Raw genomic sequence first — 18,280 nt, 5'->3', positions numbered from 1 at the left:
ACTGCATTAAAAGACAGATGGTGAAGGCGATGAATGAAGTAAATGGGAAAAATAATGTGGTGAAGCGCCCTAAGATTTTGCTAAAACATTTAATGGATATGAAATTTGAAGAACTTGTGACAAAGGGGTCAATTTCATTTTTTCAAAGTATGGGTTTTGCTGATACCTTCATTCACATAGATCCAGAAATCTGGGACCTTCAGGAGTATTTTAAGAAAGCAAAAAGGATTATTCAAGGAATTTCAGTGGTTAATGATAATGCTGAAAAGGGTATAGCCCTTATAAAACTGTTTAATAGAAAAATGACATACAATGAAGAACAATTCCAATTCTTGTTGCAAGTTGTCACAGAACATTGAGGAGCTTATCCCGGATGTAAAAAGCAGAGTTTGTAATGTGTACTAAGGAAAGTCATATACATAACTGTTGAAATATTATTATTATGTAACTATCTTTAATTTACAAAATGCAGGTAATTTTTATTAAATAAATTATATACTTTTCCTAGCGTCAATTTTTTTTCTATCTGCATTTATGGCATAAAATGGTAAAATGTGGAACTTTGAGGCTGTTGAGCTACCTCTAAATGTTAAAATTATGAGCTCAAATTTCACAATAATTATTTTTTACTCAGATGGAACCAAATGAGGGGGTAGAACCAATAAAAATCAGGAATTTTTTAAAAAGGGCCTTTTTTGGACCACCCTAACCAAGATATCAGTTTATGAAAAAGGAAGATATTGACTTTTTAAATAAGAACTCTCTAATGAGGAAATGTTTTATTCACAGATAAAAATTATACATAACAACTAATTCATTTTTGTCTTAAACTTCCATTCCAATCAGTAAATTATGATAAATGATGAAAAACATGAATGATTGAGATTTAATCTCCAGATGAAGCTCGTCCATTTCTGGAAGAAAAAAAATAATTAAAAAAATAGTAATAAATAAGTAAAAAATATGCAACGACATTAAAAAAATTAACAAACTTCAATTCAAACTGAGTTGTTAAATCTGTAATATTGCACTCAGTACATTTCAGTTTTCAGAGTTGCTAAATTTTTAATTGCTTAATGCTAAAACCATTCATGTTCTATATCAAACTGTTTCAACTGAGAATCTTTGGGTAGAACAGTTGAGGCATTTTATAGTAATTTTAATTTGTACCAGCCATCTCATAACTATCATTTTAATTTGCCAATAACGCACCAGTAGAAAGGAAACTCTTCCTTAAAAATAAAGGAAGTTCTTCAAGTGAATTTTATAAATTTCTACCAAGAATTTCATTTTTATTTTTTCTGTAATAAAGCACGAGCTGTATAATCCAAACATTTTTTCAATACACATTCGGTAACCTAAAATTGTTAAATGTCCCGTTTTGAGGAGAAAAATAGTCACCTTAAATATATATAAGGTGTTCATGTTTAACCTACAAGATCTCAATTTTTGTAACCTGTTAGTCATAGATACGTATTTCCAATCACAAATATGATCAAAATGAGATGCAGAAGTAATGTCGAAAAAATTTGAAGCAACAAAAGAATCTAGTGAAAAAATTAAATCTAACTTTTATTTGGTCCCTTGTCTTCTCATTCATATTTAGGGAGATCACAAGCATAAAAAAACAATTCGACAGTATGACCGAATATTCAAGTTCAAAATTTTAGAGGACCAAGCAGAAAATGAGATGGGAACAAATCACCCACCAGAAGAACACAGATTACAGTAATTTTATATAAAGTGAAGGACCGTTTATACATTTTTGAAGGGACTGCATAAAAAAGCGTATAAAAGAGAAAACGTATAATAAGTATATGTTAATATGTATTGGATTCTTCAGGGACAAATTTTTAAAACGTACAAATGATATAAACGTATAAAAGAGAAGCGTATAGACGGTGCTTCACTGTACTTTTCATTGTTACTGAAGAGAGAGAAAAGAAATGTTTTACTATGATACAAAAACAAATCAAGATTATTACATGTCCCCTGAAAATCCTGAGTGTAAACTGGTATAAATCAGAATACAGCATTTCATTTCTCCTAGAATTATTAAGTCAATTTTTGTGCTTTTGAATATATTTGAGGCTTGTGATTTCCTTAAATATGAATGAGGAGACATAGTCTATATAAAAAGTTAGATTTTATAAATTTAAACCAAATTTTTTTTTGCTTTAAATTTTTCAATATGTTACCTCGTACACCTTACTTTGACCATTTTTTCAATTGTAAGTATTTATGAGTAAGAGTTACGGAATTAAGCGGTCTTGCAGGTTAAACAGGGACATGATGTATTATTTGTTTGATAAGCTAAGCAAGCGGGAGCCAAAAAATTAAGACAAAAGTTTTAAAAAAGTAAGATACAGGAGGAGTAATTTTTGAGTAACAAGTACTCGCTGCTACCGGGCAATTTTCAATGATATACTAAGAAGTGTAATTACTTCATTAAAAATTGGCTTAATACTTTCCTAAGTGAATTCAATACCTTTTTCGAGACATTTAATGCAAAAAAAAAAAAAAAACACACAGGATCATATTTTCAAAGACTCTCACTTTCAAATGCCCGTTTAATTTTATTTTTAAAATAATGACAAATAGGCACGATGCCTACTTACCGGCTTCTAGATCCAGATCTGCTTCTAGATCCACCACGTCCTCTTACTGGGGATCTACTAGCGGAACGACTGCGAGAGCGACTTCTGCTTCTTCCTCGTCTCGGAGATCGGGATCTTGATCTTTAAAAAAAAAAAAGACAGTTAAATAATGAAACTCATTTACTCCACTTACCTGAAATTCTAAATGGCAACTGATTTCTTGTCTATTTTCACTGCCGATACTGATAACCTTAAAAAACTTCCAACATGAACTTTTCTTGCAAAGACTAGTACAGAGAAATTAACCAGCTCAGTTATGTAAATATGCACACCACCTCAGAATTATATATCTACCATGGATAAAAAAACAAATGAACTGAAAATTAAATATTTAAGACTGGTAAAATTCAAATCATTATCCCTTTCTCTTAATTTTAAAGGTTTTAATCAAACAATTTTAACCAAGAATAATACATTAGTGGAATATTTTTATTCCACAAAAGAAGAAATTAATATTTCATTTTAGCCTTTCAAATATCCTATATTTTAATGAATTTTTTACATCGCTTTGTCATTCTTTGTGATCTGTTTTATAGTTGGGCTTAAAACACAGATAAAGAAAGGAAAAGACAAACCTCTAATTATAATGAACAACTTAAGTTGATAACAAGTAAGTAGTGAACACATTGGACAATGATGAATATTTTGAAGAGGATGCGATGAGTTGATCGGTTAACATTAGATGAGACGCCCTAAGAGCTGATTTGTAGAAGATTGACATGTAGTATGCAGTCGTCCCGAGTTGAGGCGAGTCGAAGTTTCATTAGGATGTTTAATAGGCTGAAGTATAACATAGGGTGAGCTGGTAACTCAATGATGAATGCTGATCACTATGCAGCTTGAGCGACAAAGATGAGTTTTACTGTTGTAGGCTGCTTTAGCCTATAAAAGTTAAATAATTTTAATGTCAAACATCAAAAATAAAGTAGCTAGGAGCTTAAAGGTTAAACAAATTTTATTCGACTTTTAATTTGTTAAACTGCAAAATTTGTTCGAAGTTAGAAAACGTTTCATTGAAGAACATAGACATTTGCTACTGATAATTATTTTGTTGAAATAAACAGTTATATAAGATAAGAACTATTAAAACAAGGCATAATATTACCTTGATCTACGCCTAGAAGATCCTTTGCAATCTCTTGCATAGTGCCCTCGTTCTCCACATTCATAACAACGCTCATCTGGGTTGTATCTAGGTGGAGGCCTGTAAGATGATCTTGATTTTCCACTTGATAATTCAACTCGTACACGTCTTCCACAAAGGATTCTGGTAATAATTAACAGTTCAAAATTTAAAATCGGTTAATATTTTATTTAATATATACATACACACATATTATTGGGCATGAAAAGTTACTTGATATAAATCATAGGCAACCGTGAGCCAGATGTAGCCCGTTATTCTGTCCAATGTTAACAACAGATACTCTTAATACCGTATTAGGGATAATTGTTGCAAATTTGGAATCAAATAGTAAGAAATTGATTTCTACAAAGCAGGTGGAAATTTTATCAATAATATAAGTATGTTGGTAATGATAACAACTGATCTTGGCTTTTTTTACCTCTCTCCTTCCCCAAAGCAGAATACTACTAAATTTGCGAGGTACATCACAGAACAGAAAGCCTCAGCTGCAGAACAATTCTGTTCAAATATTAGAGGAAAGCTCGGACAAATGTTCTGTAGAAATTCTACAGATTTCTGTGAAATTTCTGCAGAACCTGCAGATTTTCTACAAATATCTTCTAGCTCAACATAAAATTTTGCACAAATTCTGTAGTTCTCAAAAATAGAAAAAAATCTAAAATTCTCGGAAGCACGATAATTTGGCGGAAAGCTCGTAAAAATGGTCGACTTCGCAGGTCATCTGCAGGAATTTTAGATTTACTTTTTAACTTCAAAAAACTTGCAGAATTTGAACGAAGTTCTATTTGAGTCGGAAAATATTTAGCAAAGCGGCATTTTCTGCAGAAATTTCTCATTCAAAATCTGAAAAGATTCTGATTTTTCTAGCGTTTTAGTGTTTCCCCTTCTTATTTTTCCCCCAATCGACCTTCATCCACTGCAATTTCCACCATAAGCGTATGTTTTGGAAACAGGTCAACATTGAAACATGTCTATCACAGAAAATTGCATGTCTTGTTTGAGATTTCAATAATTTTGCATCCTGAAAATATTTGAAGTGTTTAGGAAGTTTTGAATCGTTTTATTATTTGCTTCCCTAACTCGACTCATTTTATTTATTACTCTAGTAAAATTTATTTATTAACATTATTTTAATTTCACCTTCAAAATTAACCGGAAAATTTTTTTTTGACGCCTAGGTTTGGATTTTTATAAAATTCCCTATCTTTGCTCTTTCTATGCATTTTAAAATATTTTTGGAGACTCAATCGGTTCAGGCTCCACATAAATCCATAGCAACAGTGAAGGTTTAAAAACCAAAAAAAAAAAAAAAAGAGTAATAAACCCTCCTGTATAAAACGATTTTGATTTAGGGCTCCCGATTTGTGGAAAAGGTCATGGTTGCTTGTGTATGCAAAGCTTGAAGTACTTGCAGAACAATTTTGGTTAAATGATTTTACGTTGCAGAACATCGTCAAGTATTCTGCTTTAGGGTTTTTCTATGCTTTTCATAAAACATTCTAATGTATTGATTATTTAATTTTATGAGCATTTTGCCTCGTGAGATCCATTTTTGTTATCCTGTGCGGCCCTAAGGCAAAAAAAGATGGTCACCGACATAAATGATTCCTATAACATATTCATGCAAAAAAAAAAAAACCTCAATCGATTTTCTTGGTCTGAAGGATTTTAACTACACAATACTAACACTAAATGCAGGAACTTTCAACTTATCTTCCAGACACTTATGTTATTTTGAACAACATTGCAGGAAAAATTCTCAATTATCACAACTTTCTCTCTTTTTTCCTTAATTATTTATATTACACTAGCTGACCCAGCAAACGCTGTTCTGCCATATAAATATTTTCTAGTGAATATTTGGGTTGTTAATTAAAAAATAATGAATGTATTGCAAGTTTCTGGGGATGAGATCTATGACAGAAAGAGGAATGGAGCACTTAAGACGATCTCTCTCTCACCATGATCAGCGGTTAAAAACAAAAACACCAACCATTTATTTTCACAATACAGTAATACACTCACAAATACGCAAAATTTTTGTATCGTTGAAAATTTGGCACGCACTGCTTTGTGATACAAAACAAATGCAGATTGAAATGTCAAAATGACACGACAATCCGGCAAAATGTCGGAAAATTCTCAATGATTTAAACATTTTTTGTGTTCATCATCTGTTTGTCTAGAAATAAAACGTTTGTAATTATTTCCAGCAAGGTTTTTACAATGATTTGCAACAATAGTTTTTACAATGATTTTCAACAATAGTTTTTACAATGATTTTCAACAATAGTTTTTACAATGATTTTCAACAATAGTATGTACAATGATTTTCAACAATGGTAGTTCTGAATAGAGGCACAGATTACCTAGCGGTATGAAATACACTTTACGACTTATTCTACTACCTACCAAATACACGTAAATTTTTTTTATAAAAAATGGTGGAGTTGTTTCGGAGGAGATCAAACACTAACACCGCAACAGGACATTTTCATACATTAGATTTAGACACCATTAAGGTGATTTTCAAAACTATCATCAGTTTGATGCCTCGACTGATTTCATTCAATTTCAAAGATATTTTTTTGGTTATTGATACACAAAGACGTGTAATTGTGGGTTATTTTAGATTTAAACCGTTGCATTCATTGCAATTTTGCATACTTAAAGCAGTTCTTAAAGCCATGTTAATTTTAAAAGTAAATCATTTTGAATAAATTAAAATATAAGTAGGGGAGAGTGGTGTACCTTGAACCTGTTTTTAGTTGATGATTTTTAATTTAAAAAATAATGCCATAAAACATTTATATACATATTTTCTACATACCTTTGACTGTTTTTTATGTCATATATTTTCTTTAAAGAATTTTATTGTATGGTTTAGAACTTATTCAGAAAAAACAAAAAACCTTCAATAGGTTCAAGGTACAATGTTGGTATTGTACCTTGAACCTAGGTACATTGTACCTCGAACCTAGTTGAATTATTCCTTGTGTATTTGGTTAATAAAACTCAAATTCATTAGGATTTTAACATTTATTAAATAGGAGTAAGTGAACATGTATTTATAGCAAATATTAAACACAAAAAGTTTGAAAGCAAAATATTGCCCCCCCCCCCAAAAAAACAACAACATTCTATCTTTGTAATGAAGCAGTTAACCAACATTGTACTTTGATAAATCAACGCCAAAAACCAGTTTTTGAAGCTGTCGTTCTGATCCACCAGATAATGTAGGATGAGGTAATTTAAAAACAACATCACATTTCTCCAATTCATAAGTGTTTGGGTCCACTCTAGCAAACTTTTGGGAAGCTTCATCTTTTTTGAGATATTTTACTTGATAAATATCATCGTCAATTGAGACAACTTCAGCAGGAAAGAATTTCACACTTTTTTTAGAACTAAGTTTTGCAAGAACAAAACTTCCACCTTCAATAACTGAATCATCAGGATCCACCAAATTGAAAAAATCTTCCTCGGGAAGCCCCACTTCTTCACATAAATCAGCCAGATCTGCATCAATGTCAGACTCTGAGCTGTCTTGAAAAATCTTTTTCACAGCTCTATTTTGGGATGCTTTTAATATTTTCTTAGATTTTGGCTTTGGTTGTTTTTTTCTTTTTTCGACTTCTATACGTTCTTTTACTGGAGTATCTGTCAGTATTAGAGATTTTCCTTTAGATCTTCCCTTACGTGTTTCTTTTCTTGGTAATGCTTTAGGATAGGGGCGGATGTCTTCTAGAGAGACCATTACTCGTGACCGTGAAGACGTTGGTGTCATAGGCTCTAGACCTAAAGTTGAAGTTGATGAGCTTCCTATAGATGAAGTTGAAGGTTCAACTAATGTAGAAGAAAGCCTATTTGTGTTTGATGCCTCAATTTCCTCAGATTGCATCGGTCGATCTGTAACATTTGAGGCCAGAAATTCACTTTCAGGGAAAATATTTTCATTGAGTGGAAACAACCCGGTTTTCTTAAACCCTGAGATAATGTTACTCGGGGTAAAAGCTAGTGGAAAGGCTTGTCCAACCAACTCTGCAATATCATAAATAGTTGCTGGCTTCCCAACATTTCCTAGGCTAATCATCCAATCATTCATGGCTGAGCTGAAATAAGTTTTAAAAGGACCGTAAACACTTCTATCCAAAGGCTGCATTTTGTGAGTTGTGTGAGGGTGGAAAGTCACAAGAGTAACGCCATTTTCTTTAGCCAAGCTAATTGTCTTTACCGAAATATGACTTTCATGGTTGTCCATGAGAAGAATCATTTTGTTTGTATTGCTCGCACCACTGAACTTAATAAAGTGTTTGATAAAATCAAAAAATAGATCTTCTGTTGACCACCCAGATGGATTTGCTCTTCCAATGGTTCCTGGTGGGGCTCCTTTTAGCATATGTTCTTTGAAATTTTTCCGTGGAAATATTAGCATAGGAGGGATAAAACCTCCTCCAGCATTGATTGCAGAATTCATTGTAATGTTTGTTCCCCTTTCTGCATTTGTCATACTCCCCACTTGCTTTAGTCCTTTCATGGCTAATATTTTTGGGGGAGTGTGAACCGTAGATAATCCGGTTTCGTCACAATTCCAAATATAAGGACTGATCTCCGGATGGTTTTGCAGTGCTTTTTTATAGTTAGTAAAAAACAGCGTGACATTTGTCTTGTTGAATGCAGTTGATCGCGCTAAGCTGGTTGCTTCAGGTTTCCTAAGAGACAGCTCTTTAGAATACCTTTTTCGAAACAATCGCAGCCACTCTTTGCCTGCCATTTTCTTGTCATCCCATGAAGGATCATACTTTTTTTTGTTTTCTCTAGCAAATTCATATGCTAAAACTCTGACATTTTTTAAAGTTAACCCATAGTGAAGATTAGATGCTTTGAGTACGTATTCCACAAAAAGTTTCTCCTCTTCTACAGTAAATACCTTTTTCACGTCATTGTTGCTTCTGTATTCAAAAGTATTTAAACCAGATGCTTTGAACTTATTGACATGTCTTAAAAGTGTTGCTTTGTCAACTCCAGTCTTTTGCAGCTTTGTAGGCTGTAAGCTCCTTTTTTACAACCTTGTTTACTGCCATTTCCAGATCTTCTTTACATATTGGTTGTCTTTTTACTCCAGTTTTGCTCCTTGGCATCTGAAAATTACAACAGGATTAGTCTAACAATAACAAAACAATACAAAATAACAATAACAAAATTCTGTTTGAAAAATGTTTAAGTCTCTAGCCTAAATTATATTTTAAATGACAGATGTTTGAACAGTATTATTTTCTAAATGTTTTTTTAAAAATAGGTTATAGGAAAACCATATTTTGATGTTTCTAAGAAGTTTTTCTTGAAAGAAAATTTTGAACTCAGTATATATAGGCCTAGTATTATTTAGGCTATGGTTTTCTTCACTTAATAAAATGCAAATAGTGTTACCTAGACTACATTTTTGAAAAATAAAGAGTATTGGTCTTGACATGCTAGGCTGAATTGAAAATATTAAACAAAAAATACAGTAAGTATTGTACCTTGAACCTGTTCAAGGTACAACACATCACCTAGAGTCAAGGTACAACACTTGACCTATTGAGCAAAAATGGCTGCTAGCTCTTTTAAGCCTAACTTTCAAGTGACTCTAAGCATATGTAGTTGTAGCTAACAAAATACTTAATCAATTATGATTACAACTCTAAATGTATAAAAATTGATTAACCAGTTAAAAATAAAAGTATAAGCATGAGAAAACTTACTTTTGAAGTGTAATTTTCCTATTTTCCTTGTTGACCAAAATAGAGAGTAGTAGCAACAAACTAAACACATTTGTAGAAGTCCCTGGTGGCTAAAAAGTGAACTATTAGTGCAATTGCTTTGTTATCTAAACAGACAGAGCCACAATCAACATAGGTTCAAGGTACATGTAGGCTCAAGGTACAACACTCTCCCCTACCAATAAAGATATCTATATCTTAAGATCGGTTGCTTTTACTAGCAGCCTGACCGAAAAAAGGCCAGGATAAAATCCAAAAGCCTTGCTGACTGAAACAGTTTAGGAAATTCGATCAGGGCTGTTGGACACACAGCCGACTCAGAATTTTCTTTGCTCATACATTTTTTTAGCACTTTGCAACCTGTGGTTTTGAAAAGTCGGAGTCTGTCTAGGATTTTTCACAGGCTTCGTTTTATGTGAAAAAACAAATAATTTCGTGAAAAATGAATTAATTTTGTAAAAACTCATAGTTTCGCAGAAGAAAAAATTTTTTTGTTAAAACAAAATTTTAGAATTTAGAGATGGCACAAACTGCATGGTTTAAACTTAAAGTTGAGCGTTTTCCTCTTCTATGTTGAAAATATCATTCTGGAGTGTTTTTCTAGTATTTGGCCGGGGGGGGACATCGCTCTCTTAAGTATCAATATTTATCTACCATTTCTACATTATGTTAAATTATATTAAAAAATATTTTTGTACAGTATTTAAAAAACAATTGTAACAAAAAAAAAAGTTCAGACAAGGGTTAAGCATTTAACTTTTTTACCCAAGACACTGCTAAAAAAGCACAGAATTTTCCGCGATTTTAACAAAAAAAAAAAAATAGATTTTATTCGGTTACCTCTTTAACAAAGCATACTAAACATCAAAAATTCGGATTCCCATAGCGGATGCAAAGAGATTCCAATTCTCAAAGTGAAGGCATCAAAAGTATAAAAACGGCTTGTAAAAGAAATATTTTTGATAAAATTATTTTAAAATTGCATTTTAGGGCCCTATGATAAACATTTCATTAATATCTGTGGACACAAATGAAGCAAAAAAAGAAAAAACAAAAACAAATTAAACCATTGATTCAGCATTTTAATTTTTGACTCATAAAAGAAAATGGAATTTTGCTTTAAAAACTTGAAATGAGAGTTTTAACAAAAATAAAGAAACTTCTCATTTATTTGCATCCTAATTAAGCGAAGTTAGCTTGAAAAAAGAACAAAATATGATTCTCATATCGGATGTTAAAAGATTACGACTTTCAAAATGTAAACATCTTAAGAAAAAAAAAACGATAATTAAAAGAGTTTATTTAAAGTTACTCATCCTTGTTAGCATTGAAAAATCAAACCCATATAATTTTCTCCCTAAAATAAGTTAAAAGGTTCAACGCCAGACGCTAAGTGGTGATAATTTTGAAGTTGGTAACCCTATCTGAAGTGATCACATTTTTTCCCCACCCTTACTATACCTTTGCAGTATACAACAGCACCGCTGGTAATTAATTAGCTGTGATAAAACAAACAAAATTATTTAAAACCAAACTTATTTTCTGGTGTTAATTTCTTTCCTAAAAACAGAAACATCGCAAGAGTGCCGATTTTTTTTTTTGTAAAATTAGCAGATTTTATATAAGCTGATCCCTCTAATTTGACTTCGAAAAAGGTTCCAAAAATTATTGGTTTTATACATGTAAATATGTGTTATTTTGCTTTCACATTTGCTCTTTCAACAAATAACTTGTGAAAGATCCGATCTTGTTTACTAGAGTTTTGTGAAGGGTCCGTTAACGGACCCAAATATCCTCTGGCCAGACCCCTGAAAGTCCATATATTTTTCTGGGGGGGGGGGGGGGGGGGCATCATTTCCATTCACAAGATTGTCTGAAGAGCAGTTCTAGGCGAAGATCCTGCACTGTTTGGATGGGCTTTCAGGCATAAAATTAAACTACAACAAACAAAATCTACTTTCAACATCTTTACTTCCAAAACTTACTAATTTTCCGATTTAAAAGTCACCTACAAAAAACACTTTTGGGTTTTTTTCTCCACTTTTTTTTTTTTTTTGGTTCCCATTCAAGCAGAAATTGTGCAGAAAAGGCATATTTCAATTTTTAAAAAATTTTTACTGCATAAGGGCAGTTTCTCCTGCTATGGATGGACCCGTAACAGGTAAATTGACATTTTTAGCTTGTTAAAATGCATAAAGATCATTACTATGAAGAATATAGTACATGGTTTATAAAAACGCAGTGGTTGCGGCAACAACCATCGGAGCTGGATTCGGCATCTGACCTAGAAACTAGCACATGCGCAAATCTGACACTTTCAACGGATTGACACGCCTCCTTCGCTTCGCGTGGCGCGGCGGTTCCAACTAGCGACGTCACTCTAGTTCCAACCACTTCCGACCATCGTGCATGCGTGCTTGGTTCGTGTAAAAATGGCTACCGTCATGGAACGCGGTGCGAGTTTCATATCGTACATTGAATTCGAAAACTTTTAAAAGAGTTCAAAATGAAAAGTTATTTGGATTTTTTCATTGCTGATTGCAGAACTTTGGAAGCAGCTAGAAAGCGCTATCCAAATCCTGCTGTATTATACGACCGGCAGTGACACACGTCGGTTAGTCGCTGTAAATCTACCTTAATTCTTATTAAATTATCGCTAAATATAGTATTTCACTGGAAATTCATACTAAGTCTCATATTATACATCCGACCTCCATTGAATTTCATAAGGTCTATTTAAATCATGTCCGACCCAATGCACCGGCCCTCGAGGGCATGGGTCGGAGATGGTCAGTGTATTGCAGCGAATAATTGAATTATGATTAAAGCATAATTACAGATCGTGTATGCCGTTTTAATATCTATATTAATTCCAGAACTATCATTTCGCTCAGCGTATATATCTTAATTTGCGTAGTTGGCCATATATTACTCGTCCGACCGCTTAGAATGTCATTGGGAAAGTATCTTAATTTGTGTGGTCGGCCATACATAATTCGTCCGACCGCTTAGAATGTCATTGGGAAAGAATCTTAATTTGTGTGGTCGGCCATACATATTTCGTCCGACCGCTTAGCATGATCATTGGGAAAGTATCTTAATTTGTGTGGTCAGCCATACATAATTCGTCCCACCGCATAGAATATCATTGGTCGGCTGTTGAAATTAGATCCCGCCCATCTTAACGCCCCCTTGGTCGGGTTCATAAAACGATCCCGACCCCAAGGCAGAAATTTCTACTGTGCATGCGCAGAAGGAGGTCGGTACTTCATTCCATTTCCGGCGATCAGTGCTGCAAGCACTGCCTTATAAAAAACCAAAAGAGACCTACTTTTTTGCAGCCCTGATTTTAAATTATGTTGGCACTAGAGAGGGAGGGGAAGAGGATGCTCCTTCAGTTAAAGAAGTTAGTTGTTGAAATGTGGTTTTAGACCATCTTTGGTAATGATAGTTTTGAAACCTGTCTTCACCAATTTTCCGACATTGAAATTCCAGAAATGCAATTTTAGATGACTGGCTGGCCCACATGAAGCATTTGCACTCAAAAGAAGAATTTTCTGATTTCAATGCAACCAAGAGATGCTATAGACTAAACCAATGCGTATTAAAACGGCAAAATAAATTAAAATTTATGCTTCTACTTTGTTAAAATATTTTAAAAGCTAAACTGCGATGGACAGTGTTAAAATCAATGTTTTATTTCCTGATTTTAACAACAACATAACTGCTGCTTAGGATTCTGCTATGAGTATAATTTTGCATATCAATGGAAACTTGGATAAGAATTCTGCTGAAGAAAAAAACCCCATTAAAACGATATTTTTCAACCCAGATTTGAACCCAAGCCCTTCCCCTTATTAGCACCCTGCTTAATTCCACCAAGTCGATGTGTCTTTACACTCAGCTCTAGAGACGTACCGAGTAGCACTTTGGCCGAGTAGCCGAGTACTCGGCCTAGTTACCGAGTACTCGGCCTTTCACTACTCGGCCGAGTTACCAAGTAAAAATTATGTTTTAAAACGAACCACCGACACACATGTGATGAATTTTGAACTTATTGGAATAGTTGTATAGACCTCCTTGTCCATACAATAGTTTTTAAAACTAAATTCCTGCTGAAATTTAACTACGCATTATATAAACAATTTTGTTTGTGTCAAAAATTTTACAAAAACATTATTTTTAAAATTAAAAATAAATAAACTAAAGGTATGATTAATCGAGTTGGTATTTAAAACAAATTACAGTAAAATCCCTCTAATGTGGACACTAACAGGACAATTTTTTTTGTTCGCAATAGAGAGGTGTCCGCAGGACAGGGGTTTAATAATGTTATTTGCATTGGAACTGGGGAATTAAAAATTGTCGGCATAGAGGGGTGTCCGTTAGGAGGGTTTCACTGCATACCAATCATAGTTCTAGTCCGCCAAACATAAATAATTTTTAAAAGCAGATAAAACAAATGTGCAGGAACACTACAGACATGTGTTTCTGCCCCCCCCCCCCCCCCCCCCGTTACAAGGAACGTCTATTTCAATGCATACATGTGAACTAAAGAATGTAAAGACATTCGACAAAAAACATCCGACTTTTGTCGGATGCCTTTAAATCCACGAGCCTCCATTTTGTGCATTGAAAAAGGAATTTCTTGTAACGCCAAAACAAGTGTCTGCAGTGTTCCTGCACTGTGCTTTTAACGTTGTTTTATTTCCTTTTATTTTTTCAGCAAAGGTATTTTTATATTTTTTATAACTAATTTTTGTTTGTAGCAAAAATCCATTTTTAATTTGAAAATTTCATATTTTCTGTACTTATCTCTTTTGCATAATTTTTAATAAATAAGTTTTATTAACTTCGCGGACATTGAAAAAAAGATTTTTTCCATGGAAGCATTATAAACTTCATTATTCTCAAAATTTAAATTTGACTTATAAATTTTAATTGTAAATGATTGCAGAATATAATGCTTTCTCTTTTTTTTAAATTTTAGTATCTGTCTTGGATAATATTCAATTTTTTGCAACTACTCGGTATTGGCCGAGTATCTGATCAGAATTTGGCCGAGTACCGAGTACTCGGCAAATTGGCCGAGTACCGAGTAGTTACCGAGTACTCGGTACGTCTCTACTCAGCTCATATTCAGACCCTGGATTAAGTTTTCGTCATTAGCAGACATGATAAGCTTTAAAATGATAAAACCTCGTGTAGCAACAGAAAAATATGCTAGAGGAATCATATACAAGATGTTCAATGATATTATTAAGCAGGGCTAGATTTGGAAGTGTGGAGGCCCCGGGGCAACAAAGGAGTGGATGCCCCTAATCAGGGCTCGATAAGATCATAGTTTCGAAAATATCCGATACATTGATATATATCCGAATATTTTGATATATATGTATACATCTGATATTTACGACACATAAAATTTAGAATAGTTTGTCAAAATTTTATTGCGGAGGCCCCATTGTTGTCGAGGTCCCGGGGCAGTAGCCCCGCCTGCCCTCCCTTAAATCCGGCCCTGTTATTAGGGTATATTCGGGGACCCTTTTCAGAAATATTATCAGAACCTAAGCCATAAATGCAAAATTTTAGACAGTTCTTGGTGGTTTTAGAGGTAGCAAAGGTTTGGGGGCCTTCGGAATTTACGCAATGTCCGAAAAATGGAATTTTAGATGATGATTAAGGATGGAGTAGGGCTGAGTTGAAGAGTTTGGGCAGGGAACCCCAAAGGGAGAAGAAGTAGGGTTCAGAGACTTTTTCAAAGTCGAAGTTTCCAAATTGCTTTTCTAAGCTAGGTTTGATGGTGATTTGAAGGGATCGTGTTCTCGACCTCTCTTCCATTTTGTGCAGTGTGTCTATCTTTTTTTATTTGATTAAATTATTGATCAGTTTTTCTTTTTCAAAATTATTTGACTGCTTTGGTTTTCCCATAATGAAATTTTTAATTTACAACCTTATGTATTTTTATCAGTTTAAAATACAAGCATTTACGGCTCCCATTATAAATTTTTTTTAAAGGTTTAGAACTGATATGGTTCTTTTCAGCGATGCCTTTTCACCTCCTTTTATTTTAAATGTCATTCCTCCTGAATATCACTGTAAAATTTTTGCTCCTTTTTTCGCTTTTAATATTAAAACACTTAGAACTATTGGATTGACTAGACATGATATTTTAAAAATCTTGCTAACTCTGTTTCAACTTTTTCTCTATTAATATGTATTTTCGCGGCACATATATTTTTCTCCACTTATATGCAATTTTCACAAAACTTTTATTAAAAAAAAAGGCAAAAGAGAAAAATAGATAGAAATGTAATTGTCAGTGGCCCCTACGAAGTTATGTTTATTCACCAATTCATTTTTTATTTGACTGAAGTTTGATGAAAAAAATGTTTGAAATATTCGTTTCAGCGGCCCTCAGTTAGGTAAATCATATTGCAGAACCTTGGATGTTCCTGCCCCCCCCCCACAAAATGTTAAGTCATGCTCCGCCTATGTGAGTACCCATTTAAATACTTGCGACGCTGGGGGGGGGGGGGGGACGTAATTCCGGTTGAACATTTTAGGAATCTGGCATAGTTAAGGGACTGTCAAATTTTCTCTCATGCACAATATTCAATTTTCTGGCACTAAAATTTTGCCTTTTAATCAAAAAACTAAAATCATTAATGTGAAATAGAACTGTTTTTACTATGAGTAGAAAGATATTTGAAGCAATATATGATCTTCCTCAAAAAATCTTAAGATTTTCGTATAAATTCCTAGGAAAAGATATATTTCTATTTAAAATGCAAAAACTACATCTTTCAGAGTCGATAAATTTTAAAAACATTTTAGGGAAACGCGGGGTTTATCTCCATTACACGATTCTTTAAAAATTTGAAATTTACACCGTCTAACACATAGGACATAACAGACGTCACGCCCTGTTATGTCCTCTTTTTCGCCTCCCCTGTAGCGGGCTAAATAACTAAATAATGATAATAAATACATCAACCAGAAAATCTCTTAAAAGTTCTCAGCACAGTAATGAAAATCATTTGTAGTAAAACAAAATATATCAATACAATAACATCAATCAATGAAGTTATGTTCTCTGCTTACTTTCCATCTAAACATCTGACAGCATCCTTAGCATCACGGGCATCTTCAAATTCAACAAATGCAAATCCAGGAGGATTTCTGGCTACCCACACATTCCTCAGAGGTCCATAATAACTGAACGCATCTTCTAATTCATGTCTTGTTCCACTGTTTCCAAGTTCGCCAACATACACCTTGCAATCCAAAGGTCCTGAATTGCGGTGCCTCGACATTTTCAGTACCTAAAACAAACAAATCCGTTAAGCCTAAGAGAATTATATTGATTATTCTTCTTCAGATAAAAGTAAAAAGCGTTTTTACAGAACGATCTTAATAGATGAAATAGAATTACAGCACTCACAATTAAAAAAGTATGTAAATATTACGCGGCTACAATAACAATTGAAAATTAGCGTTGCTAATAAAAACCTCTACGCGAGAAACAAAGCCGAAATGGCGGCGGCTGCGGTACAAACACTTTAGTTGAGATGTCTAGAAACTTTTATTTATTTTTTTCTGAAATAAAATAATTAAATTTTGTGTTAAAAGTAAATCATATTGGGAGAATTTTTGGGTTTTTTTTTTTCCTTTTTAGTTTTATTTCTTATCCAGCTTGCTGTTTATCATAATGTAAAATACACGCTTTTCCCCCTTTTTGGTATATCTTTTGTACCACATATTAAATTTGAACTCTTAAAATATTTATCTGAATTACTAATGTAAAAATGAATGCAAAATTAGCCTTTTATTTTCCTTTTTTTTTTATTAACCCATTTTAGGAATTTTTTCTCTATGTGAATGGCAACACCGATGTTCGCCAAATTTCCAATAGTCTCTTCACGTGGCGGCGTTCTGCCCGATGGAATAAAAATTTTTTAAGATAAACATTATCTTGGTCTATATTTCGGTAAGTATTTGCTTTTCTCATATTCATAACATCTTTGGAAAATTTTCTCAGCCTTTTTTATTCATAATACACGCGATTGAACACTTCTGTTGCTATCGTTTGGTTTTCCTACCCAGCTAAATTAGTGAGTGTAAGATCTTTAACTGAGTAGTAAACAATACGTAGTTTCTTATGTATGCTATGTTTCTCTGTTACTGTTTTATTTTGCAGCTCATAAAGTGATCTCCTGTTATATAAACTGCGTATCAACGAATCTCGTGGTAGTTAGGCTTAAACACGTTTGTACATGCGTCTTGTCCGAAGAATAAATGGCAGCTAGCTTGTCGTTTATTTTAAGATATTAAACCTGGATATTTGTGTGTACAAAATGCGTTGTTTTGTATTTTAAGATTATGAATGAAGTACAGTGATGGATGGAAGAATCGGTTTGGTTAGGTTAGTACAAATTATTTCGATCATGATCACAAATGAAAGCATAATGTTATTGAAGCTGGGAAGTACTGTCAAGCCTTTCCCCTGACTAATTTTAACATTGTTTATGTTCAATGTGCGTGACAAATATGTAATGCATGAAAGATGTAACAAAAATTGAAGCGATTTAAATTCTGTTAATTTTTTTATTGTTTACTTTTAACAGTAGCGTCTAAGGTTATCAAGACGGATTTTTTTTAATTCTTATAATTATTCTTAACGTATTTATTCTTACGATTATATTCTTAACGTA

General features: G+C 33.2%; 1 protein-coding gene across 3 annotated transcripts; it reads right to left on the bottom strand.

Moving 5' to 3' along the window:
• Positions 1-770: 770 nt before the first annotated feature.
• LOC129220138 (serine/arginine-rich splicing factor 7-like) lies at positions 771-17,117 on the bottom strand. 3 transcript variants are annotated; one of them, XM_054854487.1, is made up of 5 exons: positions 17,011-17,117; positions 16,671-16,891; positions 3,763-3,924; positions 2,619-2,738; positions 771-914 (listed from the first exon to the last, which is right to left on the bottom strand). In XM_054854487.1, exons 2-5 carry the CDS (start codon positions 16,880-16,882, stop codon positions 887-889), a joined length of 522 nt encoding a protein of 173 aa, XP_054710462.1. In that variant the 5' UTR covers positions 16,883-16,891; positions 17,011-17,117; the 3' UTR covers positions 771-886. The 3 variants fall into 3 exon arrangements, 1 of the variants encoding a protein (XP_054710462.1); XR_008580449.1 differs by having other exon boundaries at positions 886-914; positions 2,619-3,539; XR_008580450.1 differs by lacking the exon at positions 771-914 and adding an exon at positions 3,233-3,539.
• Positions 17,118-18,280: the final 1,163 nt, after the last annotated feature.

Source organism: Uloborus diversus, chromosome 4 (genome assembly GCF_026930045.1).
Source record: "Uloborus diversus isolate 005 chromosome 4, Udiv.v.3.1, whole genome shotgun sequence".
Taxonomy (NCBI): domain Eukaryota; kingdom Metazoa; phylum Arthropoda; class Arachnida; order Araneae; family Uloboridae; genus Uloborus; species Uloborus diversus.
The sequence above is the reverse complement of the archived record's forward strand: the minus strand, read 5'-3'. Positions and strand labels throughout refer to the sequence as shown.